The following is a 13,135-nucleotide window of genomic DNA, read 5'->3' as shown; positions in this document are numbered from 1 at the left end:
TATGGCAGCTTCCAGTGCTTGTTTCCCCCATGTGCCTTCCACAAACCCTCATGTAGGCATTGTGTCAAATAATTCTGCAAAACTAATAGGCTGTTTTTGAATCTAATAAATTTCCCTTTGCTCCCACTTACCTGCCAGGGATATTGTGCTTGCTGCTTGTATTGTTTTCCTCTATTTTCTCCCTTGTCTTCCATGCCTTCCATGCTGTTGTCTCTTCACATTTTGTATGTCTGCCAGCAGCTAGAGCCTGGGTGCGTCCGTAGCCTTCAATATAAGGTATTTGCTGAGTGTGTGACCTCCTAAAGATCTTTTCCTATTGTTTCTTAATTTTCTTGGATCTTTTCTTGCTGCTGTGCATGTACAGGGTCAGCTGGAGTGACTTCTTTTTTTTTTTTTGCAAAAAGGAGACTTCTATTTAGTAAGAAAGAAACTCACTGGAGCAAGATTTTTGCGGAAATACAACATGCTAAGCATGTAATAAAAACACCTCAGAGAAATGAGGTAAAAAGAAACCAAGGCTGAGGCTGAAAATGCCAACTCAACCCTATAGAAGTCTCAGCAAAGAAGGGAGAGTCTCTCCAATCTCTGAGAAAAGTAACTCTCCTGGAGGAGGCTGCTCGAGATGATCCCTCCATGGTTGCCCAAATGGCCATCAGAGTGTGTACCGTATCTGTCCAAGTACTGGCCAAGATCTGAGAAGGGTGAACCTGAGAACCCTCCAAAGCCTCAGTGCATCTGGCTCTCCAAATGTGCCATGCTGCAATGCTAGCTAAGACCTCCCATGGAGAGTCAACCGAGGAATGAGCAGCCCTGAAGAGAGTGGCCGAACATCCTCAAGAGAGCACGACTCCACAAGGTGTCGTCGGATGTGAAGAGCCCGAGAGGAGTCAAGTCTCTCAAAGAATACCTGGGGCCCTGAAAGAGTGAGCCAAGCCACTGATCCCCAGGTCATATAGAAAGGTAGGCGAATAAAAGTGCTGAAAAGTCTTGCCATCCCCTTCCATATGATGCTTGCCTGTCTGCAATCCCAAAGGCAGTGCTGTATTGTCTCTGAAGCAGAAAGGCAACAAGAGCAAGAAGGGTCAGCTCCGAAATGGTTCACTGCTATCCCACCATGAATAGAAAGCCAAAAGAAGAGAGTGATTTTTCTATTCCGGTGGGATTTCCAGAGCCTCTGCCAAAAACATTTCTGCAAGTCAGTAGAAATCTGAAAGTTCTCCCAATGAGGAGCTCTAGTAGGCCTCCAACCCCTACAGCTGAGCTGGAATTTCCTGGCATTACTGATCGTGTAACGAAAGAAGAGGATACCCTTCTCTTGGTGCCCTTCATCTATCCATTCCCATTCCCTAGGGTCCCACTGCAAAAACTTAATTGGGACACCTCCATAGAGCCACAGCCTCCATGAACCTAGGGTGATGAGAAGCGAGTCAGGATCCAAGTATCACTGAGAAAGAGAGCCATGCTCCATGAAGCCCACTATCCTAACTGGCTGAAACGTACCTCCAACAAGATATCGTTTGTGGATCTGGACAGCTTGCCCCCCAAAGAAACATCAAAGACCAAGGCATCCTCGTGTGTGTCGTGAAAAGCAATCACCTGTAAAGGAACTCCCAATCTAGAAAATGCTCCCATCTAGGTGGAGCAAGTAATACGCATGCCATTTGTATCCACCCAAGGGCAAGGCTGCATCAATCTGTTGGACTCTCCTTGCACTTCCTCTGAGATTAAGAACCATCTGGGCCGGCCTATCTGCAGGAAGCTTCCTGAATGCTTTCCATGCTCCCACGGTAGATGCAGGGCCCCTCTCCCATCTTGGTCACTGCATGTAAGATGAAGCTCCAAGTGGTCTGCCATGCTCATCCAAAATACTGTCATTCCACATGATAGGCTGTCTTTCAATCTCTTCACGGGTTGATGGGGGAATCCTGCGAAGTGAGGATAGCAACCATAAGAGGGGAAGAGGGAGATCTGAGGTGGGTTGTTGTTAAAACCCATCTGGTACTGTATGACCAATCCTCTCCTGAAGTGGGCGTGCGAGACTGTATGCATCTGATAAAGAAAACCTTCCAAGGCTCTTGCCCTCGCATAAGTCCTCTCACAACGACCTTGCAAAGTAAGGCTCTGCACTGTAGATCCGGGTCGATGATATTCAAACCCCCTTCTCTTGTAGGAAGAATCAAGGTCTCCCAAGCCACCTTGGCTGTAACATCAGTTGTGCCATCTAGACCACTCCATAAAAAGTTTCGTACGCGCCTCTTAAGCTGAGTGATACAATCCCTAGAGTGGCATCAACAAAAGCATACAAACCATGCTGTGGCTAGAAGAACCTGGTTAACCACCACCACCCTAGAAGCCAAGTCAAGTTTGGCTGAGCTCCAGAAAAGGAGCTTTCTTCTGATGCTCTCCAACACCGGAGCAAACTGTTGTGAGGGAGTGATGCCCACCCCAACTTGGCAGCCCAAATATTTGACGGAGACGCCCCTCTGTACCCAAGTGAAGCCAATATCATTACCCCAATCCGGGGTGTCAGCATTGCAAATCCCAAAACCATTGGATTTATACCAATTAATGTGTGCACCTATAGCCGTGCAAAATAAATCCAAGGCTATTTGGAAGGAAGTGAGTGTCTTGGGGGTGGCATCCAAAAAAACAGCCGTGTCATTTGCCAACTCACTATCCAGGAGCTCCTCTTCCTAGCGGATAGGAAGCCTCAGCCCATAAATATCAGCTTGATATCTAAGGTAGATACTCATAGCTTCCGCCACAAACAGAAAAAGAAAAGGGGCAAGAGGACATCCCTCGTGGACTGATCTGGAAATCTGAAATCTGTTCCCTCTTACCCCTCCAATGAGCACCATCTATGGGCTGATCTGTAGAGAGAGGATACTCCTCTAATCCATACATCTGAAAAACCAAAGCAAGATAGAGTACCCTCTAAAAAATCCCAGTCTACTCTGTCATAAGCTTTCTCAAAGTCCAAGAGTAGACTGTTCAATCTCTGGCGGCTCTGCATGGCCCATTATGAGGCCTCCCAAAATCAGAAAATATTATATAAAATACTTCTGCCATGCACAAACCCTGTCTGCGTGTCATGAATCAAATCTGAGAGAAAAACCTGTAGTCGCAGATTGATGGCTTTCGCCAGAATCTTGTAAAAAGTGCCCAATAGAGTGATGGGTCTCCATTGAGACACTAGATTCCTATTACCCCCCTTTGGCATGAGATGAATGAAACCATCTGTAAGTGAGTCCGGCATCTCACCAGAGTCTCACACGCCCTGCAGAGCTGATGTAATGTGATCATCAATCTGCTCCCAAAAAGTAATAAAAAAGGAAGGGGCAAGTCCATCCAAACCTAGGCACTTGCCCTTGTGAAGGGCAAGTAATGCAGTCTTGAATTCTGCATTGGTGAAAGATGCATCCAGAGAAACATACATCTCATGCTTCACCAGTACAGGGATACACTGCCAAATAACCTCTCTGGCATCATCTATAGCCTGTGTGCCCGGATCTATAGTAAGAAGTGATGCAAAAAGAGAGAGAGAGAGAGAGAGAGAGAGAGAGAGAGAGTTTATTAAAGTCTTGAAAAGACCCATGGATCTATGAGACTGTGAAAAATCCTGATACAAGCAATCTGTATGGGTGGAGCTACTAAAAGAGCATCCACTCCAACGCAGAATGCAAATGATAAGTGTTGTGTGCTACATAGTCATGTCAGAATGAGAGAGGATGCGACCTAGCTTCCATTGATTGTTATGAGTGTGGTAGACTTGTCTTACAAGACCTGGGGGAGAGAGGAGTGAGAGAGGAAAGGAAAGGAAAGTTTATTAAAGTCTTCATAAGACCGATGGGTCTATGAGACTGTGAAAAACCTGGTACAAACGAGCTGTGGTAGTGGAGCTACTAAACCAGCATCCACACCAATGCAAAATGCAAAAAATGCAGAGAGAGTGAGTGAAAGAAAGATTAATATCCTCAAAAGGCCTATAAGACAAAGTACATCAAGAGGAAAACTCATACAAGTCTCTGTGGGCTGAAAGCAAAGGGTGCGCCAAGGCCCTTGCTGAGTGCTATGCTAAGCTAAAGAGCTCAAGAGCTCAAACTCAAAACACATACTGAAAATTAAGACCTGTGGTGGCTGTTCGATAGGCTGCAAAGATGTCCCGGATTTGCATCTGCTGAGCCATCTCTCATTGTGGTGGTGGACACTGTGTGCTGGACCTCTCTATCCGATGGGCTATGTCAAGAGTGAATCTGCCGGTCTCCTCTCAGGAGAGATGAAATAGATCGGACCTCGATTGTGCATACTCTTGTCACTATCATGTCGTGTGTGGTTTTGTGTCACTACCTCTGCAGCGTCGCATTGTTTCTCCCTGAGTCAGGTAAGAACAAGGTGGAACATTAGCATGGGAGGGTGGACAAAAGGTGGGGTTCAACAGAAAGTGATAGCAGGGGTTATACGGCTGCTGTGCAACAGTATGGTGCCCATACTGACTGTAGGGGCAATGGCAAGGCAGGAAGGAGCGAGCTGAGTGATGGGTGAGAGCGCTACAGGTGGGCTAAGGCCAGTCCCCTCTCCACAATCTCATACTGAGAAGGGCACAAAGCAAAGTGGGATCCAAGTGACTGAGGGAGCACTATCTTTATTGATAGCTGTCCACCTTTTGACACTTCTAGGCACAGCCCAGATCTTATGGACCTTCAGTATATGGGCAAAACTTTTTGTTGTAGTAAGCCTTCTCAAGAGAAGCACTTAGGCTCCTCCTTGAGGGATTGCACACCATGCCTTCTCACAGAACATGTTGGTCTTTTCAAGACACCTTTTTCGTTCTCTTAGGCTTTAGTCTTTAAGACCTATAAACGTCTACAACCTTTGACCGACCCCTCTTTCTTCTATGTGTATGTACACAAAATAGCATCAGTTTTTATTCCTTTCTGTCTTATAGAGTAGAATATTAAAAATATTAGGAAAGAAAGGACAAATCCAATGTGATAAGCCACATGTAGGGCAAAGATAGGTATCATTAACAGCAATTGGTCGCCGTTGTTATTTCTGGCAATCAAATTCTTGCAATAATAAAAATCATATAAGCAATCCCAAATTAGTTCAGGAAAGACCTGTGTATCTCCCGTGCATGTCATAGTCCTTTAGAAAGTGAGATATAACAGTGGTTGGAATGACATAACCAATATTCTCAGCAGAACTGTGAGAAAAGGTCTGCATGTACAAAGGAAAACAAATGACATTGCCACATAAGATTTTTGTAAATCAACAAGACCAAAATACTGACAAAACAAGAAAAAATGAAAAATATCACCATCATCATATATTATGAGTATTCATAAAAACAAATAAGCAGCCAAAATGAAGGCTATTTTGCAGCAATGCATGCAGACTAAATGAAAAATGACCAATGACATTCTTAAAATCTAGGACACGACAGAAATTAGAAGAGCCCCTTAACTTGGATGACAAGGGACACAATCCTTGGCTTGTCAGCATCACCAAAATATTAAATGCCAGCGAAATGCATTGATATAACATTCAAAACACAATAAACATATTATAAAGAGTTCCCAAAGGAAAAAATACTCGATATACAAAATGCAAAGACCACTAGAATGTTGCAAATTCTACTGAGAGTTCGTCAACATAGGTTAAAGCAAGATCACTAATCAAACAACTCATCTCTCTTATAGATCAAGATTGTTGTTATACATTTAGACAAGCATTGTGCCTTTACTTAGATTCGTCATAATTCAAGCTATCACAAAACCATTGCAAAGGAGTAAGTCAAAAGTTGATACAAGTCAAAGCATGTATGATTTTCCACTTATAAATGTCATTTTACATGAGTTTACAGAAGTTTAAATCTTGACAAAAAAAATTATGTACCCTTTGTTTTCAGCGCCCAATCCTGGAGCTGTTGCTCCTCCCTGACCTCCTTGCTGCCCCTTCCTCACCCCCTCCCCCTCCCCTCCCCTCAGCCCCTCTCTTTCCTCTCCCCTGCCCCCGTCCCCCACCTCTCCCCTCCCTCAGCCCATCCCCCTCCCCTGCCTCTCACTCTCCCCTCCCCGCCCGTTCTGTCAGCCCGCCCCCCTCCTCCTCCCCCCCTCCTCTCAACCCGCCCCCCCCTCTTCCTGTTATGTCAACCATATTCACAGAAGCTAGAGGCTTGGTTATGAAGAGGTGGGAAACTAGAGGGCTCGACAACAAATGCACTTTGGTGTGGCTTCGAAGGCTTGGGTCTAGGTTCATACCTAGGCTTGGGCATTAATGAGAGGTGCAAAGGGGAGTCCATGAGAGGGCTTAAAGGGTAAGGTTCCTTTGGGACACATGGCACCAAGCTAAGAGCCACTTGGCAAGGGTTAGGTTTAGGGGAGATTTTTAAGGAGAGAGCTCATCTTGGAAGAAAGTGTAGAGAGAAAAAAGTCACGGGGTTTTCCTGTCGAGGAAGAGAAGCACCCTTGAAACCGTGGCTGGGTGGTTAAAGAAAGGAAAGCCCTCCATTTTTGTTTCACTGGTATCAGAGCTCGCAGCTAGTTGTGGGAGAAAATGAGTGGGAAGGCGCAGCCAGAATGGGTCTCAGGAGACTTATGTGAAGGATGCAGTAGAATAGTAGAAGCTTCTGTGTCCTAATAGCACATCAGAGATTCCGAAGTGCACAGCAGAGATTCCAAACCCACGAGTAGTGCTTCTTCAAGATAGTTGTCTCACGGGATTTTTTGCAGCAAGCTGCCACGATAGACGCCTCAATATGAAGCCACGATCCTTCACGGATCTAAGTCCTTGGATAGTCTCTTTGACAGACCTGATTACGCGACCCGTTTCCTCCACTGGCAGATTCAAAAAGTGTATTATTTGCCACAGCATGTTGCAAGATTCGCAACAGCAGCAGACTATAAACAAACCATCAGATTTCGTGACACAAGGAGTGGAAAGTTCGGTCTGGTGCACATGAATTGACAGTTTTTCTGGTGTGAGCACAACAGGGGCCAATTTCTTTGCTGGACTCTTATATGTGACTGTTCGGTAGACAACGAGGGGCGCATGTTTCTCTTCCAGCAAGAGCAGAAGACAGAACAAAGAGCAGAGCTCGTCGACCTGCGCAGATCAAATAGAGTCTGGTGTGATTGCTCTGCCATTCTGTTGAGAGAAATCCTATAAACCAGCCCTGACGGCAGAGACAATCTGCATACGGAGAGTCACGACCTTCATGTCGAATTCCAGAGAGAAGAAGAGAGGAAGCCACGTCCGCTAAAGATTCAAGCACCTTAATAAAAAGCCACGTCAGCAGATGAATTTTTAGCCATCTCTTTTTCTAACTATTCCAAAGGCCCTCCTCCCTCTTCCAAGCATCCTCTAGTTCTAACTATTCCCAAGGACCTCCTCCCTCTTCCAATAATTAGCCTTGCCATAATTAAGAAAAGGGATCGAAAAGCAGGATTTTGGAGATTGAGTTTGAGGAAAGCAAGAACGGAATCAAAAGATAGTCGTGAAGAGAGCAAATTGGGTTCGAATCCCAATTCCAAGACCTTGAACAAATACCAACGAAGTGGGCATCTCATTTTTCTCTTTAATATAAAGCTTTTCGCTTCATGAACTTTGAAAAAGTCGCATTTTAAATGACTACTCATGAAAAAGATGAAACAATCAGGGACAAAAAGGAAAGAGCTAGAAAGGGAAAAGCTATTTTTGAAGAGGAAACACATGAGGAAGCTCATAATGAAATTCAAGAGGATAGTATGGAAATGGAGGATGTTGATTATGGTATTATGGAAACTAGAACACGAAATATAGACAAGCAGTTAGGGTTGATTAATGATACATTAAAAGCCTGACTGGAGCCCTATCTAAGTTATTTGATTCTTGTCGGTAACTCCTATGGCGCTATCACCGACTCCTCCTAGTCAAGTTGAGAGGACCACCTCTCGACTTAAAGAAACCTCTAACATTCTTAACAACTTAAGGCCACCAATTGACTCATGACAAGGACGTGATAAATACATTCTTGCAAAAATGGCAAGACTTCCATTGACTCACGACCACCCCTCCTGAAAATCAAGTCATCATCAAAGCGAGTCTTTCCCTTGGAAATAAGGCTTATACATGGTGGATAAGCCTCAGGGAAAATAATATGATTCCTAGGTATTGGGATGATATTGAACAAGCTTCCTAAAGGAGTTTTAACCTGAAAATGAGCTAGAGGAGCTTGCGAGGCTTGGGACAATTGTAGCATGGGTCGAAACACTTTAGTCCAAGACATAGCGAGCTATAGGAAGGCAGTCCTTGAGTTGAAAGGAATCGACAAATTCTAGAGGTTAAGGGGTTTCGTGAGAGGCCTAATAGTACAAGGTTGAGATGATAAGAAATTCGCCCAAGATCTTTGAAGAAGCAATTAAATATGCCTAAATATACCATGATATGATGGGACAATCCAAAGCTAGAACTTTGGAACAAACTGGTACTGTTCCTAACTTCAATAGATTTTTCAATTTAAAAAGAAAGAGTCACTCCAAGTAGGAGGTTTCTCATGCACCACCCAAGAAACATCAAACACAAAAATATCAACTCTTGAAGAAAGAGGACTATGAAAAAGCCAAGCAAGAAAATCTTTGCTTCAAATGTTTTATGCTGCTTGAAAATGCCCTAAAAATAAATAGGCAGGAGGTAAAGCCCTAAATAAACCTCCACAAAAACAAGTACACGTGGTGCAGGTGTCGTCGCTTAATGGTACTGAAAAGTACACTGAGGTAGAGCTTTATCATGAGGACAACACCCTTACCTGCTGCCTATCATTGGCAATGTCACAGCCCACTTTTGGTCCTCATGATTTAATGAGGATGCATGGAAAAATTAAGGGCCAAAGAGTAAGAGTTATCCTCGATGATAGTGCAATACACAATTATATACCTAGATGAATCCAGGAACATTCCCAAACTCATCCCTTAAAAAGACAACATAGTGCAGTTTCTATCTCATAATAGTCACTCATAAGGTTGAAAACCATAAACTCCATCACGCATAGCAAGGACTAGCTACTATGACATCCCCACCGACGTCATTAGCACCCAACATTGGGTGTAGACCATATTATAAAAATATGCTCTCACACATACAAATCCACACACCAACACATACTTGAGCATCTGTTTATACAAAGCCTTCATACTGAGTTCCTGTTGGCACTCCGGAGGTGAAGGGTAGACTCAGCCATGATGAAGGCTAGCACTAAGAGGGAAGGCTAATAAAGAATTAGTCCAAAATCTCTTCATTCAAGCTAATCTTGCTATCCCATGAGGGCGTAAACCATGCTAACAAACCCAATATACCGTCCCACGACCGAAATGGGAGACAAACAACAAACTAAGTACATCATAGTCCCAAGAGATATCTAGGCATCATAGCCTGAAAGAAAATTGTCGAGCATCATAGCTAGACACTGGCATCGTAGCCAAAAAACTCACAATCATCATCACAAAATTATAGCATGGCGTAGAAAGCCCAATCTTGATTAGGCAGGTCGTAAGAGATGAAACCCACCACTTCATTTTGTTGTGGATGTCCTTCAACAATACAAGCGCTGCTAGCTTGACTTCATTTCACCTCCTCATCCTTTTGTTTTTTATTGCAAAATCTCTCTATCTGACCAGACTTTTCACAATAGTAACAAACACGCTTATCTTTAGTTGGAACTCGCTTGTCCTTCATTGCATATCGTCGAATGTGTTCTCCTCATGCTTTTCCTCAACCATAAGCAAGCCAACGTAATCGAAGAAATCTGCCACATCATCTAGTCGTAGACATCGTGCCGTTTTGAAGTATCTGGAAGGCAAAGTTTTCAAGAGAATTGCTTTCTGATAGTCTTCTAGAGTCTTCGAACCAAGATCCCGAAGCTGCTTCAACATAGATTGCATGCAATTTAAGAAGGTGGCTAGATCCTCACCATCATGCATGCAATTTAAGAAGGTGGCCAGATCCTCACCATCATCCACACGTAAATCATATAGCTGTTGCTTCAAATTTGCCTTTGAATGGCACATTTTAACCCCAAACAGTGCCTTGAGAATTGTCCAATTCGCTGCAGCAGACTTTGACATCTCAAAGTGGTGGAAATAATCCTCTCCCAGAGCGCGACCCATCATGCCCATAACTTTGTCACTCTGCTTCCTCCAAGCTCGTTTCTTTGCTTCTCCAGATGTCGGCTCCTTCTCCGTGCTAGACACAACATCCCATAAACCCTTCTACATGAACCATAGCTTGGTGGAGAGTTGCCAGCTTGCAAAGTTCCTCCCGTTGAATTTGACAATCGAAGCCTCAGGCTTCGTCTTCTTCACTGACTCCATAGACTTGTGCAACTATACCTAGCTGATCTTCAAAACACGCTGATAGGACAAAACCTGTAACAAGTTTTTGAGCACTGTATATAGCTGTGGGTAGGCACATAGTTATACACATCTAGGGTAGGTGTGGGCTTTTGGCATCTGTGGATTGTTCTTTCACAAGCATGATGGACTGATGTATAGTTTTTTTGAGAATAAAGTATGTTTTGAAAGGGCTTCATGGGAAATGATGAAATGCAATGTGGTTGTACCAGACCTCTAGAGCAAGGGTATCCAGTGTGTGGTCAAGTGAAAAGGTTTTTGGGGTCATGTAAAATCAAGTCATGAAGGGGGTTTTTTTAAATTTTAAGTGATCTAGAAGAGGCTGACGGGTGGAGTGGATCGGGGGGATGCTTGCTGGAAGGATCTACGCTGCACTGGGAGGGCTCCTTGAAGAGAAGGCTGGACGACCAGATGACGGAAGGGAGGAAGGGAGGTGGTGACGGGTTCTGGAAATGGGAGCTTCTCCGACTACGGGAGTCCATAAGTCCCATGGCTTGTGTGATGATGGGAGGTCTGCTCTATTGGCTATCTTCACGTAAAGGTGGAAGAATGAAGTATGTAAGCTCTACTGAAAGTGTTGACGATGGCTGCTCTTGAGAGGCTGGACTACATTGTCTGTGGAGATCGTGTGCACCAAGTCCAGGGGAGAGAGGTTGCGATGATGGAGTCCCTAATACAAGATAGTTGATCGTTAGTTGCACGTGAGCTAGAACCTTGTTCGGAGAGTACAGGCTTGTAAGTGATGAACGAGTCACCGACTGTTGCTTTGATTGGAGTTCTTGATACGGGCCAGGATCATCATGCTAAGGAGGGCATGTGATTAGAGATTAGGCTGCTGTTTTTTGAAGAGAGCTATGGATGCTGAGGCTTGATGACAGAGAAGATGATACTGTGGCGTCGCTACTATGCAGGCGTGAAGGAGAAGAGAGAGGTAGGTGCTTTGTCAGAAAGTACAGGAGCTTTGAGGCAGTTACCTTTACATGGAGGACCTTGGGCGATAGGGAAGGTGATGTTGTGGTGCTATTTTGATCATATGCCAAGCTACGAGCTGCTTACTCTTATTGGGAGCCTAAGAACTTGGCTTGTGCGATGAGTACCGACTGTTTGCTTTTGCTGGAGTCTTGGGGTGCTGGGTTGTAAATCTCGACTGCAAATTTGGAGTGGATAGATTCTGAATGCTCCGTGATGATAAGAGAGGCCGTGTTGCTCGTTTTCACAACATGAAGGAGATGCTGTGGTGCAGTTATGACTATGTGAAGAGTTACGTGCTGTTGTCCTTGATGGAAGCTTAGGAGTTTTGGCTGTGGGTCCATAGAATTCTGAGGCAGTTACCTTTACATGGAGGACCTTGGGCGATAGGGAAGGTGATGTTGTGGTGCTATTTTGATCATATGCCAAGCTACGAGCTGCTTACTCTTATTGGGAGCCTAAGAACTTGGCTTGTGTGATGAGTACCGACTGTTTGCTTTTGCTGGAGTCTTGGGGTGCTGGGTTGTAAATCTCGACTGCAAATTTGGAGTGGATAGATTCTGAATGCTCCGTGATGATAAGAGAGGCCGTGTTGCTCGTTTTCACAACATGAAGGAGATGCTGTGGTGCAGTTATGACTATGTGAAGAGTTATGTGCTGTTGTCCTTGATGGAAGCTTAGGAGTTTTGGCTGTGGGTCCATAGAATTCTGAGGCTGGCTATTTTCTGAGTTTTGGGGGAAAGTTCAGTTCTAAGTTTACCTGTTTCGGGTTGTGTAGTCTTTTGGTTCTCTTCGAGTCTATGTGGTTCATGTTCAGTTAGTTTTTTTCTGTGGGGGTTTGTCTCAGTGCCTGTGTCAACGATCCCTACTCTGGATACTGGTGCATGTGCTCTTGAACCCGAGCCCACATTGCTGCTAATCCCTCGAGTTCCTGCTGCAGTTTGTTTTCTCTGATACAAACCTGAAAGTATATGATGATTTTATCTTTGGAGCTTGGCCCAGAAGTACTTGGTGTGTATTTTTAGGGTTTTCAGATTGAAGTGTTGTTCAATGAGGTTCTTGGGTACCAGTGGTCTTTGCTTTTGCGGGTGGAAGAAGAGGAAGGCAGGGGTAACTCTAGTTGATGAGGACCTTCCTGAGTATGTAATGCATGCGGGGTTGGGAGCCTATCCTTTGATTCTTGGAAGGCCGTGGTTGAGGAAGGTAGGTGCAATTCAGAATTGGCAGAAAGGAATCTTTTTTGTACATACGAATGGGAAGAAATTGAATTTCGATATGGTAAGCAAGGCTGAAGTTTCAGATTCACTAAGTGAAGAGGAAGAGAGAAGTGAGACCAGCAGTGAGGATGAGAGCTTGTTGACTTCAGAAAGTGATGAAGGAACAATAGCATTGGTGGATCTAGTAGATGAGGATTCACAGGTAGATTTTGTGGGGGCAGCAGGGTTAGGTGAGGAAGAGGTGGATAGGTTTGAGGTTATCGATGATTTCATGCAGCCCAAATGTTCTCAAGAATCAACCAAGGTGTTGATTGAGCAACCATTGAATCTTGATCTCAATGTTGAGAAGAAAGAAGAATATTTGAAGATGTTGCAGAAATACCCCAATCTGTTTACTACCTCTTATGAGGAGATCAGGGGATTTAAAGGGAAGCCTCTGAGGATTGAGCTGAAGGAAGGTGCCAAACCTGTTTTTCAGAACATAAGGAGATTAAGCCCGGAACAGAGAGATGTGCTGAAGGAAGAGGTAGATAAGCTTCTCAAGGCAAGAATAATTTATTCTGT

At 44.3% G+C, this 13,135-nt stretch overlaps 1 protein-coding gene across 2 annotated transcripts in view; it reads right to left on the bottom strand.

Annotated features, from left to right (window-relative positions):
• DEG2 (DEGP protease 2) overlaps positions 1–13,135 on the bottom strand; it is a 133,016-nt gene that overhangs the window by 35,981 nt on the left and 83,900 nt on the right. For both annotated transcript variants that reach the window (XM_087386989.1, XM_087386990.1), the window contains exon 11: positions 5,118–5,217. In XM_087386989.1, coding sequence (XP_087243115.1) covers positions 5,118–5,217 — 100 coding nt within the window. The remainder of the gene's footprint in view (positions 1–5,117; positions 5,218–13,135) is intronic.

The sequence above is a fragment of the Dipteris shenzhenensis genome, chromosome 16, assembly GCF_047967505.1.
Source record: "Dipteris shenzhenensis isolate YYH24624 ecotype China chromosome 16, Dip_SZ_1.0, whole genome shotgun sequence".
In the NCBI taxonomy this organism is placed as follows: Eukaryota; Viridiplantae; Streptophyta; class Polypodiopsida; order Gleicheniales; family Dipteridaceae; genus Dipteris; species Dipteris shenzhenensis.
The sequence above is the reverse complement of the archived record's forward strand: the minus strand, read 5'-3'. Positions and strand labels throughout refer to the sequence as shown.